The sequence below is a fragment of the Thermobia domestica genome, chromosome 2, assembly GCF_964235325.1.
Source record: "Thermobia domestica chromosome 2, izTheDome1.hap1.1, whole genome shotgun sequence".
Taxonomy (NCBI): Eukaryota; Metazoa; Arthropoda; class Insecta; order Zygentoma; family Lepismatidae; genus Thermobia; species Thermobia domestica.
Genome location: NC_137455.1, coordinates 56,425,830 through 56,444,960, shown reverse-complemented (window position 1 = coordinate 56,444,960; position 19,131 = coordinate 56,425,830). Strand labels below are relative to the sequence as shown.

The following is a 19,131-nucleotide window of genomic DNA, read 5'->3' as shown; positions in this document are numbered from 1 at the left end:
CAATTATTCGCCCGCGGTCAAAGTCACTCAAATGTCGTCTACCAGCCATTGCAAGGTATGTACCTCACACAAGAACCACTAACTCAATGCTTGGAGCCTCGGACACTACTGAGCTGTGGTGTACGCCTCATGGCATAATGTGTTCACCGCGCTTGCAACGGTGCTGCTTATACGATAGAGTGGGTGCTCGCCTTGCCTGAGTGTCTCTGTGTATGTGCATGCCACTAACCAGTGTTGAATGGGCCCCACACGTCACCTATACCACGTTCTCTCGGGTTGCTTAAGTTTTGTGGAGCAGTGTACATATGAAGAAAGCAATACACTATAAATAAATAATAAACATTATCAGAAACAATATTATAATAAAATTGATCGTGGTTAACAAGGTATCATTTTCTAAACCTTTTTTTCCCAGTTAGTTGAGGTCGGCCTTTTGGATCACTGTTCTCCATCTGTTTCCATTTTGTGTCATATCCGCTGTGATCTCACCCAGCAGCATCTCATTCTTAACAGAATCTCCCCACTTCTTCTTTGGTCGGCCTCGGGCTCGTTTCCAGTTCAGTTCTATATTATTCACTCAGAGAGCTACGTATTCCAAAGGTCTTCTTCTTACATGCCCAAAAAATCTCAGTCTATTTTCTTACAGTTTGTCTACTACTGGTCTCACCTTTACTATTCCCCGATCACTTCATTCGTCATTTTGTCCTTCCGCGTCATTGCATACATCCAACGCAGCATATTCATCTCCGCAACGTAAAGTATATAATATCATATATCTAAAACTATTTTATAAATTTTGGGTATTTTATCCTAAGCCTGGATATTTTCTTCTGATAAATTTTATCAGCGAACAATCATACTTAACCACCATGTCTCTAAGTACCCTATCGCATTCACCTACCCGTTCTAATACGTAACTGGACAAACGGTATTTTCCCATATTCTGTATTACTTTGATCAAATAATAATAACTCTTTAACTTTCTCGTTTATCACCCCAATCAATTCTCACTGTAGTAATAATTAGCTAACGGATAAAAAATATCTGTTATCTTTACAAGCTCCAAGGCTGTCTTGAAGTAACAGATAACTTTACATATACGCGTATCTCATTAATTATTCTCGATTGGTTCATGTGCGACACTTCAATGCAAGTATCTCCCTTTTCATTTTTTGGTGCTAACTGTAATACCCATTATTTTCAGTATATCACTTAAGCTATTCATATTTGTATAAATTCTAAACGCTTTCCCACAGAAAGGTCGAAGCCCCTTACTGGCTGGAGTTTGATATTTTTCAGTGTTTTCAAAATAAATATATACAAGAAAATAATAATCATGCAAGGAATAAAGAAAGAAAATATGAAAGAAAGCAGAGTGTATATGAAAGACTCTTTTTGAAGCACGTGATTGTCAAACAGACGGCTTACAAACCAAGTAACGGGGAGAAACAATTTCAAGATACAGACCTATATATACGGGGTGTTTCAAAACAACACCGACAACGTTTGAGAAGTAATTCCTTACACAAAGATAAGACAAAATTTTAGATCAACCTGGATGCAGAAATCTGTCATTCCGGAGTTATAGGCTGTCAAAAACATGAAGCTCAAATATTATGAGACTTGCCATAGTCGGGTCAAGACTTCACTTAAGAACTAATATGTGCACTATCCAAAAATACATGTTTTAGAATTCTGCGGTACTTCCACAACAATTTTTAAAGAGGGAGTTTGGCTAAGGGCATAGAATATTAAGTATTCACCAACTACCTTTATAAAAATTGTTGCAGAAGTACTGCAGGATTCTGAAGCATGAATATTTGTATAGGACACATACTAGTTCTTGACTGAAGTCTTGAATCGACTACGGTAGGTCCCATATAGTATTAGAGCGATGAACCTTTAAAGTTATTTTTTTTTATGTTTTCGGTACCCTATAACTACGAAATGACGGATTTCTGCACCCAGGTAGGTCTATACTTTTTGTACTATCTTGGTGTCAGAAATCAGCTTCCAAACGTTGTCTTGAAATACCCTATATATATATATATATATATATATATATATATATATATATATATATATATATATATATATATATATATAATATTTTTGTACATTGTTACACTTTTGGAAAACCATGCAGCAAGAAATCCTATCAATTCGTGATAAGTGAACTATGTGATCGAATATTATTATTATTATTATTATATTGTCTTTGTATGATTTTATATCCTATAAGTAAATTTATATACCGGTACGTACATATGTATAAAAGAATTTGGTATCTGGTATGAGTTACATTTGCTTTTATGGTATGAAATAAAATATAACAAAGTTATACTTTTATTTTTTCGTAGGATTTATTTCTTTTTATTTAAAAAGAACACAGCTATGTAAAAGAAAAAAAAATACATCATTTAACCTTCAAATGGTCCATATCGAATCTGATCCTCTTATGTACCGTTGCTTACTTTTCTTTGAGAAGATTTATTCTGCCAAAAAATCTCAATATAGTGTGTGCTTTTCCTGGTTTGAAGGAAATAGAGTTTATTATATGTTACATAAATTACTAAAACATATTTGTTTTCCTTAAAAGTACTACTGTAGACGAAATTCCGGCTGAGTTAATATTAGCAGGAGGCGAAAACTTGTGGAACAAGATACACAAACTCATTCTCCTTTTCTGGAACAAGGAAGAATGCCCAGAAGATTGGAAAGTATCAATCATTTTTCCAATTCACAAGACTGGCGACAAAACTGACTGTAATAATTATCGAGGCATTTCTCTTCTGTCAACATCCTATAAAATCCTTTCAAATATTCTATTAGCAAGATTGACCCCATACGCAGATGAAATTATTGGAGATTATCAGTGTGGATTTAGACTAAATCGATCAACTATCGACCAAATATTTACCATTCGCCAAATACTCGAAAAGAAGTGAGAATACAATACTCCGGTACATCAACTATTTATTGATTTTAGAAAGGCTTACGACTCGGTTACGAGAGAAACATTATACAACATTCTTACAGAACTTGGAATACCGAGAAAGTTAATTAGATTAATTAAGATATGTTTAAATGAATCCCAAAGTAAAGTAGGGGTAGGAAAATTTTTGTCCACGAGCTTTCACATCGAAAATGGTCTGAAACAAGGAGATGGGTTGTCACCATTACTATTTAATTTTGTTCTGGAATACGCTATAAGGAAAATCAAAGATAGCAACCAGGGCCTAGAGTTGAACGGTATTCACCAGGTTATGGCATATGCTGATGATGTAAATTTAATAGGGGATGACAGGAATACAATAGAAAGAAATGCAGAGATCTTATTAAACGCTTGCAGGAACGTGGGTTTAGAAGTAAATGCAGAGAAAACTAAATACATGGAAGTGCGTCGGGACCGTAATACGACAAATTATGGATGCGCTAAAATATTAAATAATACTTTTGATAAAGTGGATACTTTCAAATATCTAGGATCAATATTAACAGACGAAAATCATATTCACGAAGAAATTAAATGTCGACTTCCGCGTGTTATTATTCAGTTCAAAATCTCTTGTCGTGGCGAATTCTGTCGAGGAATTTGAAGCTTAAAATATACAAAACGAAAATCATGCCTGTTCTTCTGTATGGTTGCGAAACATGGTCGCTTACTCTTAGAGAAGAACATAGACTGAAAGTATTTGAGAACAAGATCCTGAGACGAATATTCGGTCCCAAGAGGAACAGGAATGGGGAATGGCGGAAACTTCATAACGACGAACTACATAATTTATACAGTTTACCAAACATTGTTAGGGTCATCAAGTCTAGGAGGCTTAGGTGGGTAGGTCAGGTAGCTAGGATGGAAGAAAGTAGAAACGCTTTCAAAGTCTTGACTGGAAAACCAATGGGAAAACGACCATTAGGAAGACCTAGGACAATATTAAGACGGATCTCGCAGAGATAGGAATCCAAAGTAGAAACTGGATCCAGTTGTCTAAGGATGAAAGTCAGTGGAGAGCTTTTGTGAACGCGGCATTGAACCTCCGGGTTCCATAAGCCATATAGTTAGTTAGTTATTTAGTTAGTACTACTGTTTTCGACTTTTAAAAAAATCAAACAGCACTGGGTTGGATCCGATCCAACCATACCATCCATTGCTTCACCGTGCACCATATTAGAGAAGGGTTAAAAACTCTGAAAATTGTAAATCGCGATACAGGATACGTCCCTAGAGGAGGTAGGAAAATATTTAAAATTTGGAGACGAAAATTCAAATAGAGAGAAGAAAAGGCATAATTTATATAGATAATTTGGTTAGGCTCCAGGCAAAAAAGCACTTTTCGAGCAGTTCTTGATTGCATCGCACAGCAAGAGTTTAAACACCATCGCCGAATGGGAGTAGAATTTCCAATATAAAAAGAAGATAGACACTCAGATTGAGACATACTTCTACAAAATTACGCTTGTAGTCATAATCATAAATAGGTAGAAGAAATAATAATTTGGAAAGCTAGAAAAGATAACAACTGGGAACAGGACAGTAATCCAGGCTAATGTTTGCGTGGCCAAATTATAGTGTGTTGTCCACATAGCCAAAAATAAAATAATACGGAGGCAAAAGTAGTGTAACAAACAAAAGTATAAGGGAAACTAATATAAATGTATGATGACATGTTAGAAGTACCTAGGTATAAAATACCGACAAGCGTAAGTGTAACAGAAAAAAATGTGCAATGTAAAATATCTATACATGTAAAATGCTATATTTATATGTTTGTGGTCAAGAAATGTTTGTATGTTTGTGGCCAATTCTTTCGACAATGATATCGCGGAAACCACAAGCTCTAGAAAGATATCGTTTTCACTGATCGATTGCAAATTTTGTGTAGATTTCTTCAGTTCTAATTGAATATTTTTAAATGGCCATTATTTCTGTATTACATTTTTAGGGGTACACTGAAAGTATTGAAATTTTAAAAAGCATCACATCCTACAAGTTATGCATTCCGACACCACACATTTGTATACAGGGTTAGTATATCCCTACGGCGTTTGTTTCATGGACAAATGATAATGAAAAACGAAGGTTAATCATTTCTCCAATCTAAGATGAATCTTTATTGTTTTTGAGTGTTTTGCCTAATGAACATTATATATCACTGACATTATAATTAATTGTGTATGTAATGTATTTGCTTATTACATACTGCATGCAAGAAGAAAGAAAACGTTGATAATACACTTATTAGAAACTCCAACCAGAAATAGGCCTAATCTTGCAAATGGTGCGAAATATTGAAAAAAATAATTGAAAAAATCTCCCCTTTATGATACTCCTCGCTGACTTTTATTGAGACGCCTTTCACTTGTGTCTGTAAAGGGACATGTACAGATGTTGTGAGGAATGACAAGAAGATTCATGCTCATATGTGAATGATTTTTCTCTGTAGAGAGCGCAGGTTCAGCTAGTATGTGTAAAACCTCCAAAACACAGAGTACGCGAAAACGATATGAACTCAGTTGCAATCGTCAACATGTAATGTCAGCACCTTGCCACTTTACATTTAAATCCTTTCTTCTTGTTGAAAAATGCAGATAACACAGAAAGAAACATTTCTATAACAGTAAGCAACAAACATTTACGAGATTTCAGAAACGAACACTCCATATCGAGATTATCCATTTTCCAACTCTCCATATTGGGAGAAATGTGATGATTTGTGTCCGACTGCTACAAAGGAAAGTGAGATGAAATTGATGTTCCTTAGTTTGTATCATTTTCACTTCTTCATCTACATCACCTGATATATAATATACACCAAGTTTACCTAAGAAATCAGATTTATCTACCGTAATACGAGTCTCATCTTCCCTCTCCTTCCAATAATAAGCCTCAAATCTGCCTACCTTTTAATGTTGAAGACAACTCTGCTCGACTGATCCTCCACAGCATTGTTTTTCAACTTCATAAATATTTTGAACATCACTTTAAAATAAAGGTTATGGAATCGGTCTTATACGTCCCCTCCCCCCCCCATGTTGAAGATAGATTCTCAAGGGGCATTGCTGATTTAAAATTTTGAGAGTATTTGCAAAGGTCAGTACAAATTTACTTGTTTTTATTTTGAGCAAGTCATTTCATTTAGTTACATGAAACAATTTAAAGAAAAAGAAAAGATTAATAAAATGTATCTTATTTGTCATTTTGACCTTCCTTAAGTCCGCCAGGTAAAAGACTAAATAAATAATTATATTTATTTCATTTGCTAACATGTATTTAACTAATTCTTTCATCAATATTTAACTAATATTTTCATAATAAGATTTGGATAGTCACGTATACGTTTATAGATTAGTCAGATTTAATTGTTGTTTAGAGTTGTAACAAAAATGTTGTATTTCTCAATAGGCAACGAAAAGACTTAGTATGATGTCTGATTTTGAAGAACGGGTCGCCTGGCTGACTAATTTGGCTTTCCGTGAAATTTCCTTGAGTAGAGAATCTACAGCATTGGGAATTCGCATTGCTTACTGGAAAGTAAAAGCTGTTCTCAACTATAATTTCAACGGAAAGCTAAAGGAAAAAATATTATTAGTAAAACCAACAGAAAAATCTATTCAAATGGAAGATGAAACGTACGGATTGTCTAAGGTAAGTACAAAATAGATTGTGATAGTATTTCTGACAGACGAAGGTAGGTAAAGAACATCGAAAAAGCGCATGAAATAAATTTTAAAAGCTGATGAAAAGGGCACATTTTACTATACTGCATGCATAATTATCTTTTCCAATATCCGCGTGTATTGATTCGAGCAAATTTTTGACAAATCAGCTATTGCTTTTGATAAGATGAATTTTAGGAGATGACATGTACAGTAGATAAAAATTAAAATGTTGGGATATTAGGAAGCTGATACATTCAATTTATTAACCATTTGACTAAAATATCAACTAAACTTGTTATGCAAACACTCCACACACTTACTGTTCATGATGTTAAGGATGTGATTCGACATGGATGAAAATTTTCCAGATCCTCAGTTGCATTTGCCAAACAGATGTTAAATATTCATTAAATTTGTGTTTGTGACATAAGCATAAAGGAAATTTGTAATTTTGCAAATAAAGTTCTTTTTTATTATTATTCTTATTGTAGAATTTTAAGTTTAGAACTGCATATATGATATGATCCCACGTTCTGTTTAGATTAACTTAAACATTTTTACACACACATGAAATGATTCGTAAGTTATTATTATTCTGACTGACATAAAATTTTAACTTTGAATGTTTTATGATTATTTCAAACAATCTTTCAAAAACTCTGGAGTTATATCTAGAGAATTCTTAAGTGCGTTTCATCACACATATACTCTGATAGACATCATACAACATAACTTTTATGGCGATGTAGTTCCTGTAATCTTCCAGTGACCTTCTGACATTAATTAGTGATTTTCGAGGCAGCTTTAAAATTGTATTTCTGAAAGATCTGTTTCAACGTTAGGAAAAATTTGGGAAGTGCAACAACTTTATCCGAACACCCTTATTTTCACTTTTTGTAATCTTTAATCTGAAAGTGGTTAAAGCCATAGCATTTTTGTGATTTTTAAATGAAGTTACAATGTGATACTAGGTGGTATAGGGGCGATATTTTTTCTGATTTGACATTTTCCACGACGCATTCACTTACTTTTCTTTCTCTAGTATTATTATTAGCGATTTCCGAATTCTGGATTAATAATAATACAAAACAACATAAAGTTACGCTTTACACCATAAAAAGTTAATTGCAATTATTCAAAAATAACATTTATGTTTTAAGGAGAAAATAAAGGAGCCTTAACTTATTTGAAAATGATTGTTTATATAAAGACAATGAATTTGTTTTTATACCTCTTCAAACGCTTATAAAATTTATCTTTTGCGTCAACATATGTATAAAAACTTACCGCATCCTTCACTAACCAAAACTAATGTCAAAACATTTTCCGTTTGGCTATTTATTTTGAAAGACACTTTCAAACACGAAATAGATTTCCTTTATACCACTCCGTTAGCTCATTGTAAATCAACAGAAATGGCACACACAATCTAAAGGTTTAATCACTTGTAAATCAATAGATTATAGTACGTAAAAAACATGATATGTATATAGGGCTCTGTCACTTTCTAAGTCTCCCTCAGTTTTAAACAAACCTTTCAAAAACCGACTTGAAAGCAACTGGGGAATGTCAACAAGTCATTAACAGGATTTCAAAATACTGCACCGAGAAAAAAAAGTAGTATAATAGTAATATATAAAGATAACTAAAAGAATGTGAAAGCTACATATTTAAAAAAAAACATTTATTTGAAAATAAACAGAAAATAAAAAATAAAAATAATAAAAATAAAAATAAAAATAAAAAAAATCAATGTTTACGTCAGTGAAAACTCACACTAGAAAGAGTCACATCAAATATTCATCAAGAGTCCTTCTGTTACCGATAAACATAGTATAAACAACCAAAACAAAACATGAAATGAAAACAGACAGATGCATAAAAGTGCCAATAAATACAAAGTAATTAATAAGAAAAAGTAATAAAAATAAGAACATTTTATCAGAAAAATCACAAATTTCTTGTGTGCACACATCGCAAGCGAATTTAGTGAATTTTTAACGTAAATTGAGTAACATTTAGCTCTGGAAACATTACATCAAAATCAAATATTTGATATTATCATGCATAAACTTTTCACTGCAATTTTGATCTATTTTGAAGTCAAAAGTAAGTAAATTGAATTTTAGAGCATTTAAATATCGCTATAATCCAAATTCCATCTTCTCATAGTATTCAGCTCTAGTGGCGTCTCGTGGACTTAAAAACTGGTGGGGCACATCGAAAGCATTTTAATTTTAGGATAGTGTTAAGATAATTTATAGAAAGATTTTCTTTCTTTTGTATATAATTATTAGTATACCATCCTTGGCCGTAACAAATCCTTATATTATAAGCTCAATAAAGTTCGGAGCGCGTTTGCTATGATATACTCCAATTACAGCATTGTCAGAATATTTAAATTCTCGTTTCTCATGAAATCAAGCAACAATACTTTTTATTCTAAGGAGTATAGAGGACAATATTGCGACTTTCTTAGTCCTGATTGGACAATTATTATTAACGTCATATTATATTTTTATAATGGAAAAATTTTAGAACGGGCGTTGTTATAGAGCAGAATTTTGCGATTCTACAATAATTCTAACTCAGTTTTCCATTCTAAGCCATATTTCTCATATGCGTTTTCAAAGTGGTCAGAAAACCACTCTCAGGGAATATGTTGAAATATTCGAACGTATGAAACTTGTCAACGAAAACTAGCTTTGACCTATGAAACACATAAATTACCTGAAAACTGAAACGTAATATTAACAATCTATTCATATCTACCTTCAATACTTCAATCACATGCATGCTAATCATACCACAAAACTTGTAGAGCTGCCAACATTTTTCTGTTCCTTTTCTTTTTCGTGTTCTATGTATTGTCTTTTCTTCAACGGCTCATTTCAAGAAACATTTTCATACTGTTTACGAACAGTTCCAATAATAACTAAAACACTGACAAAATGGTCGACAGTGCCTCTGACTTTAATAGTATCGATGTACTTCTGTCGAATAATACCAGAAAAGATACAAAAAATATAATATGGTTTTGTGATAGAAACCAGTCGATAAATAAAGTGACGATCTTGCAGTGTTTGCATAAATCCTGTTGCTTCAATAAGGATATTTCATTACTTATTTTGACGTCTTTTATTTTGCTGAAAACATTTAAGCAACTATAATTTTGCTCAGAAACAATATTATTAACTGTACGAAGCGGGAAATATCACATTGTCGGTTGAACAACATCTAGCAAATTTTTGACCACGTTTTGTGAAGTAGCCAAGTCTTTTCGGAGATTTAATAAAACACCTTATGATTTGTTAACCCTTTATTGCACGAATTAATTTTGGTCGTGTTGAAATTATTTTTCTTCTTTCTTTGTTTATGAATTACGTAGATAAATGTAAATAATATCCAATAATATGATTTTTTTATGTTTTTACTTCTGGGATATCAAGTTACAGGATAGATGTCATGGTTATATTACACTAGTGAAAACAGAGTTTAGTGTCGATATCAGCAGAAACCATGCAATATGGAAGGTTGTGAAACAGTTAATTTTTTTAAAGTTAAGAGAACAAAAAAGGTTATGTGAAAAAAATTACATGTAACAAATGTGCACGTTTTGTGCTTTCTATATGCTTTTTGGTGCTCTCTGACACTCTCCGTCCGACCTTTGGCACTAGACGAAAACTGTGTGGTAGAAAGCTTAACTCCATTGGTGCTATATGGCATCGGCGTGCGCTATTCGCTAATATGCACATTTTAAGAATATTATTATTGTTATTGTTGTTGTTTCACTATGTTGCCAATTGGCATCAAAATGCTTTTTAGGGTTAATCTGAAAAAAAAAATCTGCTCTACGGAAAATACTATGTCGCGACTATTAGAATAAACTTTCCTTAATGTAGTAATACTCTTATTTAATTTAGATTGAATCCTTATTTTTGATCAAGCACTGTACTGCGCACCCATGTTAACTCTTATTGATGCTCGTACATTTAGCATACGAATTTCTCTGGTGGTTTTTCTACAACTATTTATTCGATCACTGTAAAATTGTTGCCACTATGCCACCAAGAGTCCCGTCGGACACTTCAATTTAACTCCAGAATTATTCACATACTTTCTTCTCGATTTGATATCTAAAAATTAATGATCGCTAAGTTTTGAATCGACAATTGTTTCATCAGCCTAAAAAAATACCAATAAAAGGTTATGTAACCTATTTTTAATAAAATATCCTTTATACAATAAGAATAATCCAATTCAAAAGTTAATTTTAAATAGTGTTTAATGTGTCTTTAACGGCAACTGAACATTCCAAATCGTCTTTCAAAATACTGTTATGGGTTGCAATGTAATTAAAGAATCTTTGAGTCATTTGATTGATGATTTCATCATCCTCAAAGCCAATTTTCTAAGTCTTGCATAAAAATTGTAAAATTCAATGAATACTTATTGACGATTATACAGATGAAGAAGACTTTTCTTCAGATTCTGAAAATGAACTAACAGATTTCATAGAATTATTTCAGATTTAAAGACACAGTTGAAAAAAAGAGAGAGAGAGAGAGATAAAATGCAAGGTAGGAGTCAAGTATAAAAAAATTGTGTTTCAAATGTCTGCAATTTAGTTTAATTTGGAATAGATATTGCCTATAAATATAATAAATAAGAAATTATTCATTGCGTTTTTTTTTTTTCCCTCTAGACAAGGCTTTTTCGTGATATTAAGGTTTATAAATCTTAAATAAAATAAAAATTGTTTAGATTTTTAAAGCATCTTCATTTCAATTGTATGTCTAATGTTATAGTTAGAATCATATGTGCTCATAGATATAAGATGACATATCTGCAACAACAGACATCTATAAATGACATGATACCCATGGTGGAAAGACTACGAGGTGTAGTCTTTCCACCATGACCTGACCCACGGAGCCAATGCATCCCTAATCCTGATCCAGATTTTCCATTTCCTTCTATTTTGTCTTCCCTATATCTTGTATTATTTGATTCGTATATTCCAATCGCAACCTTCATCTAGATATTCTTCCTTCTGACATTTCCTCCACAGCTAACAGCATGATTGTTCCGTCTCAGAATGTGCCAATTCACTCCATCTTTTCTTCTCGAAAGATTCTTCAGTATACTCCTTTTTTTTCTCCCACAATTTCTTTCATTTAATACGAGGAAGGATCAGAAACTAAGATTACAAGGTCGATATTTCTAGAGTTTCGTTTGTTATAGAGGAATGAGAAGTGTGCAGCAATTTTAATGTATGGAGTTGGCAACTGTGCAGAGCTTCAGCCACCTGTCACGCATGGTGTTAGTTGTAGGTAAACACAAATGGCGACTCATTCGGAAAACTGGTTTCGCGAAGAAGTCCGCTCAATTATTCGATTTCTATGGGCGTGTAACATGTAACCGTGGCTAGAATTCACCAGCAGCTGGTAGAGGTTTACGGAGAGACTGTAATGTCTCTTCAGCATGTCGCAGAATAGTGTCGAAAGTTTGAGGCTGGTAGAGAAAACGCACCGACAAAGAGCTCAGAAAACCACCACGCTGCCACGCTGTTGAAGTAGTTTCGCTCGGACGTCATCGACCACCCTCCCTACAGCCCGGACCTCCCTCTCAGCAACTTTCACCTGTTTTTCACACTTGAAGAAGCACATGGGAGATCTTAAGTTGACAAAACCAGAGCACCACACAATATGACGTCACTAAATGTGATAGTAAGTTGAGCAGTGTTTGCAACTGATTTGGTGTCAACTTATTAATTTTATACTAGAGTAACAGACCGGTAAAGAAAATATGTTTAAAAATGATTATTTGTTAATGAAGTAATATACTTAAAGATATATTTGTATGAAAACATAGCATCTTCACACGCGAATTTGATGATGAGCTCCGCGAAAGATTTGTTGCCACAAAAAATTTTGAGATCCACAATATATAATCGACATAAAAATTAATGATAGGTCTACATCATATTAGTATGTGACAGGCCCGTATCCATGGGGTCTAGACGGGCGGGCCCCTCTAAATTTTTACTGGTCCCCTAAAATTTTCACAGTACGCTTGTAAATAAACTATAACAGGGTGCAAAATTTCAAAATCAGACTAACTCGCCAATCCAAAAATAATGGTCGCCAGTATCTCTCCGATACAAATTAAGATGTCTCCCTCCTCCAAACGGCCTTTGGTTTGACAAAGAAAGACTTCACATTCCGTGTTTTCTTTCACTCAGTGACAATTATTTTCTTACGAAACAGAAAATGCGCTGCCCTGTGAGTTCAGGCAGAAACCATTCCTACTGAAGACTGGTCGCCAGCTCTAAATTTCTAGTCGCCAATTGCGACTTGACGACCGGAAAATTTGTGCGATGAGCTATAATATGATGATTAACTATAATACGTTTGGATCGGGACTCCCTCCCAAACTTCTACCGGGCTCCCCCTAGATTTTTGGGCTGGCTACCAGCCTAGTATGTGATAAGTGACAGGGCCGTAACTTGAGGAGGGAGGGGGCAAATGCTTCCCCAAGAAAGCTCCCCGCCGTTCGAGGGGACCCATTTTAAGACAAAATTTTCTTACTCCGTATACGATACGAACATGAAATTATAAATGAAGCATCGAATATGTCAACTATATTAGATAAACAAAACAACACATAAAAGGTAAATAAAACAAAAATGAGTCGTGGGCCCATTTCAATAAAAAAGTTTACTATTAGGGGCCCTTGTCCTCTTAATTCATTTGTCATGTATGGAACGGGCCCAAAGGTGTAACTAACGACCCGGGTCCATAAAGAGTAAGAGAAAGATGGAAAGAGAAAGCCCAAGAATTAGAGAAACAACTTTTTTCTAGGGTCACCAAATACGCGTATTAATGCTTACCCCCCTCCCAAGAAAAAAATCTAAGTTACGGCGCTGGATAAATGGATGCAGGTGCAGAATACATAAACATAAAAACAGTAATTTATGATTAAAATGAATGACTGCGTGTGAAACAGGACTGTACTACTAATTTTTAAAAATTATATAACGTTTACTGTATGTAGAAAACGATGGTGCTATCCTATTTTATGAATTTGAATTCGCAAAATTTACGAAAGAAGTATGTAATATATTTCTCGGGTTCTGTAGGATTACGGGGGACGAAAACTACGTAAAAACACAATGTTTATAGGTGGAATGAGTTCATGTTGCGGAAAGATAATTGATATTGACATGCGAGTAATTTGTGAACTGAGTAGACTGGAAATGCCGTGTGCGAAATAGAAAATTTTGCAATTACTATTTGCTATTAATTAGAATGGACGAATACAACGTGCATTGCTGCGTTCTAATCCGACTTCGCTTGCTAGCGCTCGCTCGTCAATATTTATTTATTTATTTATTGATACAAGTAATGGCCATTACCGGCATCTATGGCCTTAAGCAAGTCACGTTGGAGGGATGACATCCTCGGCGAGCACACAATCACGGTATGGGGAGGGATATGGAACGGATGAGGCCGTCGCTTCGCTTCAGACGATGAGGTGAAACACTTCGTGACAACGTGGGTGAACACGCAAGGACGGAATTTTTACTAGAAGAAAATCTTCAAACTCATCCCACGACGCGATAAGTACCTCAACTGATATGGAGACTATGTCGAAAAATAGCCTAATGTATATACCATCTGTTGGCTGTATTGGTTGTATGAAATAATATATACACGTTTAACTGCAGGCTTTGTAACCTTATTTTCTGGTCACCCATCTTATCTCATTTTCGACATCTTTCTATAGCACCACATTTCGTCCCTGGATTCCATGCCTCACATCCATACAACGTCATACTTGATGCATATGCTTTTATAAACCTTTTATTAACTTCTGTGTCGACTTTTGCGGCTATTGTACTGCCAAAATGTCTTGAGCCGTGGCAAAAATACAAACTAAAGCTCACACCCTCACACACCCACGCGTTGAGCCAATAAGGGTTCAGCTGTTGCTAAGCGAGAGAAAGCGAGTGAAATTCCTTCAGCCGATAGCAGCGCTTGCAACGGAAAACTAGGGATCAAGTCAATGTGGTATATTTATAGAAGCCTCTGTTTGTCTTCGAACGCTTTCTTCACCTGAACTATCATAGGTAATGAAAACATAAAAATGTATACTTTAAGTCAGACTTCCTTCACGAAATGTCATATCTTCTATGTTACAATGATGGACTAAATGTAGGTGTTGACACTACGATACACATCATATATTGAAAATTTAAGTTTCACAAATATTAATATGGCATATTAGTCTATGATGAAATTGCACCAATATTGTACTATTGTGAAAGATAAACACATAAAAGGTACTTGAATATCTAGGGCTCCGAGTTCTAATCTATCATCTTCAAAGAACACAAGATATCTTAAATAGATCCATGTTTTAACAACTATTCACCTGGGGAGGTACTGTTGCTTTACTTTTACTTAATTTCATGTTGTTTTGTTAAAATTAAGAAATGTGTGAAGATAATAATAAGACCTTGCCTGTGCACCATTATGTTCATGCCTTAAGTTTATAAAAATATTTCAATAATGTATAAAATTAAATGTCACTAAGATTTTGGTTGATTAATAGATTGAGAAATCAAAGCCATATTAAAATAGTTGTGTAGAAGATACTGAGGGCTCTGGAGTTGGTATACAGTGTAGACGGTTAACCCTCGTTAACCATTTTGTAGAGGTATTTTCCTATTTTTATTAACCTGGAAGACAAAATCTAATATATATGTAATATAATATGATCAAAAATCAAAGTTAACTAGAAAGGTTGAAGTGGAGAATGCCCCTCCAACACACAAGGGCGCCGATTTCTCTGTAAATTGGGGGGGGGGAATTCAGATGCAGAAGGTGTATATATATATATGAAGATTTTAAGACAAATTACACTCAAATCATGCCAAATATTGTACACTCATAAATACAATAGGGCCCCCCAGGATCGGCGCCCTTGCCAACACACACACACACACTTAAAACTGCATTCGGCTTGTTTAGTTGAGGAAATAAAGCAATGCCAGCTCTATAAATTCCCTTTCATTTACATATGTTAATATTCTAAATATGCCAGTATAAATCGATACACTTAATAGGGTGTCTTCATTTCAAAAGTAAGTTTTACCTTAGTAATGACTAGGGCCAAACCTAGGTAATTTGCTGCCCCATGCAATGGCATTTGTTGCCGCCCTCTTTCTCCAGAAAGAACAACACTTAAAACCAAGGTTTTAAGTATGCTATGCCATCATGAACAACGAAGGGGGTGTAAAGCATACTCGCACTCAGAAGGGCCTAAACACTACAAATACAATCTCGTTGTGTCTGTTTTTTCTTTAAATAACAATTTATTATGTTAATGAAAGATAAAGCAAATACACTTGCAGAGGAAAGATGGTAATCCCTTTTATAGAATTCAATATCGAGCTTGAATCTCAATATAACAGTTTGCAATTCCAGTGCAACCAGCTCTTTTATCTTTATTTCTTGATTTTCCTTCTACATCTGTTTTTTTAAACTTGTTTCTACCTTCATTGATAAGGAATTTTTTTGTGACAAAGACAAGACTAGTTTTCATATCAAAACTGTGGTAACTAACTAAATGGAACAGGTGTTTGCTGCTGTTCGAGAATTGAGTTCTTGTACTTGACAACAATCAAGTAATTCATGCTGGGATTTGTTTGACAATTTGCTTTAGCACTGTCCATGTGAACTTAAACGCATGCGACTTGAACATGATTTATGAATGTAGTATTGAAATAGAAGGTCAGCTTAGAAAATTTAACTACCATCATTATGAAGTCTGTTTCTAACAAGAAATGTGTATTTTAAATAAAAATACTTATGATAGATTTTGTCGCCCCTCGAAACTTTGCCGCCCGGTGCAAATACATGTATTCCACATATGTTAGAGCCGGTCCTGGCATCATGCTTTCCTTACACATAGTTAATGGACATTGTAATTGTGAGCATTGAAATTAGTAAGAGATTTCAGATGCTTTTGCTCATTACCTACTATAGCTATTTTTTAAAATTTTAAGCAATACAATTTTACATTTTTTAAAAAAAGAAGACTGCAAAGTGAGTAAGTTGTATATTTCTTTTCAGATATCAGAAAAGGCTCCGGTTGTGCACATGATAGAAGGTGATCACATGACTATTCTTAAAAACAACAAACTTGGTGAGATCATCACTGAATCAGTTGAGCGTTGGTTAAAGGATGAAAAGTATTTAATTGCCTAATTCATAAGATGAACCACAATGGATGGATTCTACGTACAGAATTATCATGCATTTCATACATTGATTTTAACCATATCTGTTTGATATTATTACTATTACTTAATAAATATTTTCGCATTCAATTAGTTTTCTTTTTTATTATCTTGACTTTAAGTTGTTTTTAAATAAAATAAATCAACATTTTGGTATAGAATGCTTGGTTCAGTAAAAGGATTAATATATGCTGTATGAAACACTTTTGAAACTAAGGGAAAACAATTCAAAAAATTGTTTTGTCTTTCCTCTACCAGCTTTCCGGTCAAAGTATCTTCGAGGTGTGATCAAAAAATACGGTGATTAATTTTATTAGAAACAAAGTAATAAGCTTACATAGAATTTGACTTAATCTCCTTGGCTAGCAATGTACTTATCCCAACGTTTAATCCATGACTAGAAGAATTTCTGAAAGGCTTCTTTTGGAATGGCGTTCAGCTGCTTTGTCGTGGCCTTCTCAATGTCAGGAATGGTGTCAAAACGTTTTTCTCTTAAGCACGGTTTTAATTAAACGGTCTTAAGCACGGCAAAGAGTCAGAAACCACATGGTACTAAATCTGGTTAGAAAGGCGGATGTGGAAGACAGGAATATCCACAGTGCCATCCAAAAACTCGCGGATGAAAAGCAAGGTGTGGCACGGCAAGTTTTTATGGTGAAGAAGGAAGTCATTTGTCCCTTTAATCGGCGGTGAAAGTGCTTTTCACAAACCTATGCGAGATTTTTAGTTCTTCGGAAAGCACTCAAATGGTCATTCGACTCTTTAAACAAATCATTTGTGCCACTTTTTGCAAGTTTTTATCTGTTGCTGACGTGGAAGGACAATGATCATTGCTCTTTTTCAATCGACTCCTTTTGAATCACTCATACCACTTGAAAACAGTCTTCAATGCCACGCTTCGTTCCTATACACTGATTTCGACATTTTGTGAGTTTCTTTGGCACTTTTTTACAACTTTGAACAAAACTTAGTTTTGGCGCAAGACAGACACTCTTATCACGTCATCACTCTTCTACTTCTGGTACCCAACTAACATGTTACAACTCGTTGAAACTCGGCACTGACTGTACCAAAGGTTTAGGCTACCGGACTTACTAGTTGAAATGGATGCAACATCGATAGATGGCACTGTGGAACTATATTCACCGTACTTTTTGATCACACCTTGAATACTGCGTGAGAAATTTTTTACCTTTCATGTGCTAAAGAAGGTCATATGAGATTCCAGTTTTCTCTGGGTGAACATTTTTACTATAACCACGGTCGCCTTCCATCACTACCGTATATGGGCTTCGTAAGTGACTGGCACGTTTGGTTTTACGGATGGTGTAGAGTGTGGTATTCAAACAAATTTCTTCTGTAATATAGCTCAAATGTTAAACTAGTTATTATCCAAAACTATCTTCCTAGTATCTCAGCATTTACTTCTTTCAACAATTGCTTGTTTTTAATTTTTGCTTATATTCAGTAGTAGAAAATCGTTGATTGATTCAGAGTTTAGCATCCCTTTCAGATATGAGTGTCATGAGCCTACTGGTTAACATGAGATGAGATCCGACCCACTTGAGCTTCCACCAGGAATCGAACCTGGATCCGCCACGCCGAAAGTGTGTACTCTAACCATATGGCTACAAGAAAGCCTTAATGGTGAAAGAATCAAAGAGAAACGTAAGTACTTTTCAAGTATTTCTAAAAGAAAAATTACAAGTAACGAAGGAAATTACATTTCTTTGCATAAAATAACAAACATGTATTTCAAACTAGTCTGGACCCCTTTGAGTCATCCTCAATTTCGAAGTTTTTATTATCAGCTTTTATAGAATGATTTTGAGAAGGTTGGAGCTTATAACATTAATTTAAAAAAAAATCACATGGGATTGAATTACGAAATGAGATATTGCCATTTCTGGTGAAAATGAACTGAAATAAGCCAAATCGATAGCACATGTCTTACTTTTTTTTTTTACAATATATTTCTTCCGTTTTCAGGCAGGATGGCATATTTATCTATAATTTAGTAATTTTCCCATACAACATGGGCAGAGTTAGGAATTGTCTGCAGAGCAGACTGTTTGATCGGTCTCGGACCTCTGGAATATTCCCTAGACGAGTGTGGAGTTAATATGAATAACTCATTTTTAACCATTTTAACAACCGTACAG

General features: G+C 34.3%; 1 protein-coding gene across 1 annotated transcript in view; it reads left to right on the top strand.

Moving 5' to 3' along the window:
* The window catches only part of LOC145679015 (fatty acid synthase-like), a 175,776-nt gene extending 158,723 nt beyond the window's left edge, over positions 1-17,053 (top strand). The window contains exons 35-36 of the mRNA XM_081749615.1: positions 6,407-6,649; positions 16,803-17,053. Coding sequence (XP_081605741.1) covers positions 6,407-6,649; positions 16,803-16,937 — 378 coding nt within the window. The 3' untranslated portion in view covers positions 16,938-17,053. The remainder of the gene's footprint in view (positions 1-6,406; positions 6,650-16,802) is intronic.
* The last annotated feature ends 2,078 nt before the right edge of the window (positions 17,054-19,131 follow it).